General features: G+C 44.3%; 1 protein-coding gene across 1 annotated transcript in view; it reads right to left on the minus strand.

Annotated features, from left to right (window-relative positions):
- Nucleotides 1-2,562, minus strand: part of kat2a (K(lysine) acetyltransferase 2A) — a 19,786-nt gene that overhangs the window by 13,545 nt on the left and 3,679 nt on the right. The window contains exons 4-7 of the mRNA XM_014023085.1: nt 2,038-2,127; nt 1,754-1,935; nt 1,469-1,660; nt 1,154-1,260 (exon numbers count right to left, since the gene is read on the minus strand). Of these exons, the coding sequence (XP_013878539.1) occupies nt 1,154-1,260; nt 1,469-1,660; nt 1,754-1,935; nt 2,038-2,127 (571 nt within the window). The remainder of the gene's footprint in view (nt 1-1,153; nt 1,261-1,468; nt 1,661-1,753; nt 1,936-2,037; nt 2,128-2,562) is intronic.

Genomic DNA, 2,562 nt, shown 5'->3' on the forward strand with positions numbered 1-2,562 from the left:
TCTTTCACCTCGGTAATAGGTCGACTCAGAGGAGAGAAAAAGAACCCGGGCGGAGAAGGAGTAAGTTCGTGGTTGGTCGCACAACAGGACCCACTGTTTCTTATGGGGACATGAGCCCAGTTCACATCCCATGTAAAGTGTAGGCTAGGTTTAGGGTCAAATGGTAATAGGAAATGAAATGTAATGTAAATGTAAATGAATGAAAGTCAATGCAAAGTCCCCATGAGGATAGAAGAACAAACATGTCTAAGTGTGTGTGTGTGAGGGGACAGTCAGAGCGCTGCAGGGAGGAAATCAGACAGTTCAGAGGTTTCCTCATGAGTTTCTGGGACAGCTACAGGCTTTTTGGGTGTTTTGTTAAAACAAAGATGGTGCGTTTAAGTTTCCTGTTATTTTTGGGAGCTACAGGTAAAGTCTTGACCTGACAAGTTTGTCGCGGGTCTGGGGGAGTTTCAGCCCCCACCCCTTCTCCTCCTTCTCTCTCTCTCTCTCTCTCTCTGTCTCACTCCTTCTCTCTCTGTCTCTCTCTGTCTCTCTCTCTCTGTCTCTGTCTCTGTCTCCCTCCGCAGCGAAATCCAGGCTCTAGTGCCCCGACACTTGCTGCAGCCCCGTTCTGCTTTGAAACGTTTTGTTTAGCAACGAGCTCTCATGCTAAAGCGAGAGTTGACTCCTCCCACACTAAGAAAACAGGAGGGGAGGGGTCAGCTGCAGGAGCTCATCACAGGAGCTCATCACAGGAGCTCATCCTGTGCAGCGGAGCACAGAGAGGGAGAGACACGAAGTAAACAAACAAGCAGGAAAATGAAACTTATCGGTCCCTTTTTTTTTACCGACCTCAAAAAAAGTTATCGTGCAATTAATTGATTTATTGACTATCGCGACAGGCCTAGCTTCAACCGCTTTTTATGACATGGTTTCATTTCCAAACTCAGGGATTTTGTGAATGAGGCCGATATTTCAGTTAAAATACATCAGCAAAAATATTTATCCGAGTATAGTACTACCCCCCAACTTTGTGCATGATTTTATGGATTAAATTTTACGTATTAGACTTGAATACATACGGTCATTGATTCATCCTAAAAAATAAACAACAAATTTATCGACTATCAAAATAATCATTAAGTGCAGCCCTACTGGACACCCGTCTCACCTGTCTGATGTCCCATCTGAGTGCCGTCTGAGGCCGGCATGGTGAAGTCGGCCTCCCAAATAGGTGAATTCTCACCATAGATTTCCTCCTCCAGCATTGACAAAAACCTGAAAACACACGTGATGAACAGGATCTTCATAAGAGAAATAAAGATTTATTTTAATATATAAGATGCATCTCAGTACACTCAGATTCATCTGATTCTATTGGTGGTTTTTTCCACCTGGAGGACTGAGATAACCCTCCAGATCCTCGTCTGGACCGGCGCGTGCAGCCATCAGCTTATCAGCGTCAGTTCAAGAGACCCCCACTTACTTGGGGAAGTGTGTGAGGATGAGCGTGCGTTTCTCCGGCAGCAGTTTGTCCTTCTCCACTCTGAACTTCTCCAGCAGCTGTCGTCGGGTGACGGTGAAGATGGATTTGAGCAAGTTCCGGCCGAACACCTGGGTGGTCTCGTAGCGGGGCAGGCTGTCGTTGCTCTGCGGGACGTGGCAGTAGCACAACCACCTGACCGTGGCACGCAGCGGAGACAAGCTGATGTTACATCACGACTTCACACACACACACACACACGCTTTCATCGTTAACACATGCACGCACCTGGTGTAGTCCACTTTGTAAGTTGTCGCTTCTTCTTTCTGCGCACGCTGACGGTACTGGGTCGGTGTCTCGAGCTTCCAGTAATTTAGACACAGAAGGAACATCTTTGACAGTTCGAACATGGTCTGCCTCTCCTTTGGTGCGAGGTGGCTGAACTTGTACTGAACAAAATTCAAAACCCCCTGCAGGGGGACAACGTAAAAAAATAAAACAAAACTGTAGTTAAACAAAGAGTAAAAACACTGTTAAACATTAGGACATATCTGGAAAGGTTTCATGTTGACCTGCTCAATGTTGGGCTTTTGAAACGGTGGGCTTCCAAGGGACCCCTCTACAACCGGCTGGCTCATCTGGAGGATGCATTTCCTCAGGAGCTTAAAGAAAAAGGGCGGAAGTGAAGAATAAAACGGCACCGTCATGCTTAGGTTTGTGCTCACTGTTCCCAGCCCCTAGCAAAAAGTAGTATACTTGAAGTTCATTTTAATAAGTATACTTGAGTTTAAGTTTAAGTATATCAAGTATACTAGGCACCATGTACTTGTAGTGTACTAGAAAGTGTACTAATTTAATACTTGTCTGTACTCAATTGGGACATAAGCTTATAAAAAGTAATGCTGGGCGGTACCGTTTTGTACCGAATACCGGTTTTTATTTTTGTCATGATATGAATTTTCTTAAAGGCACAGTGTGTAGGATTTTGTCAATTCTTTTAGTTGAAATTGAGATAATCACAAATGACAATAATAAAAAACATGTCTAATCATTGCAGACAAAGACCTTGTTTTATTATTTTGACCTTATAAAAAGCT

The sequence above is a fragment of the Austrofundulus limnaeus genome, unplaced genomic scaffold (genome assembly GCF_001266775.1).
Source record: "Austrofundulus limnaeus strain Quisiro unplaced genomic scaffold, Austrofundulus_limnaeus-1.0 Scaffold4, whole genome shotgun sequence".
Classification (NCBI taxonomy): Eukaryota; Metazoa; Chordata; class Actinopteri; order Cyprinodontiformes; family Rivulidae; genus Austrofundulus; species Austrofundulus limnaeus.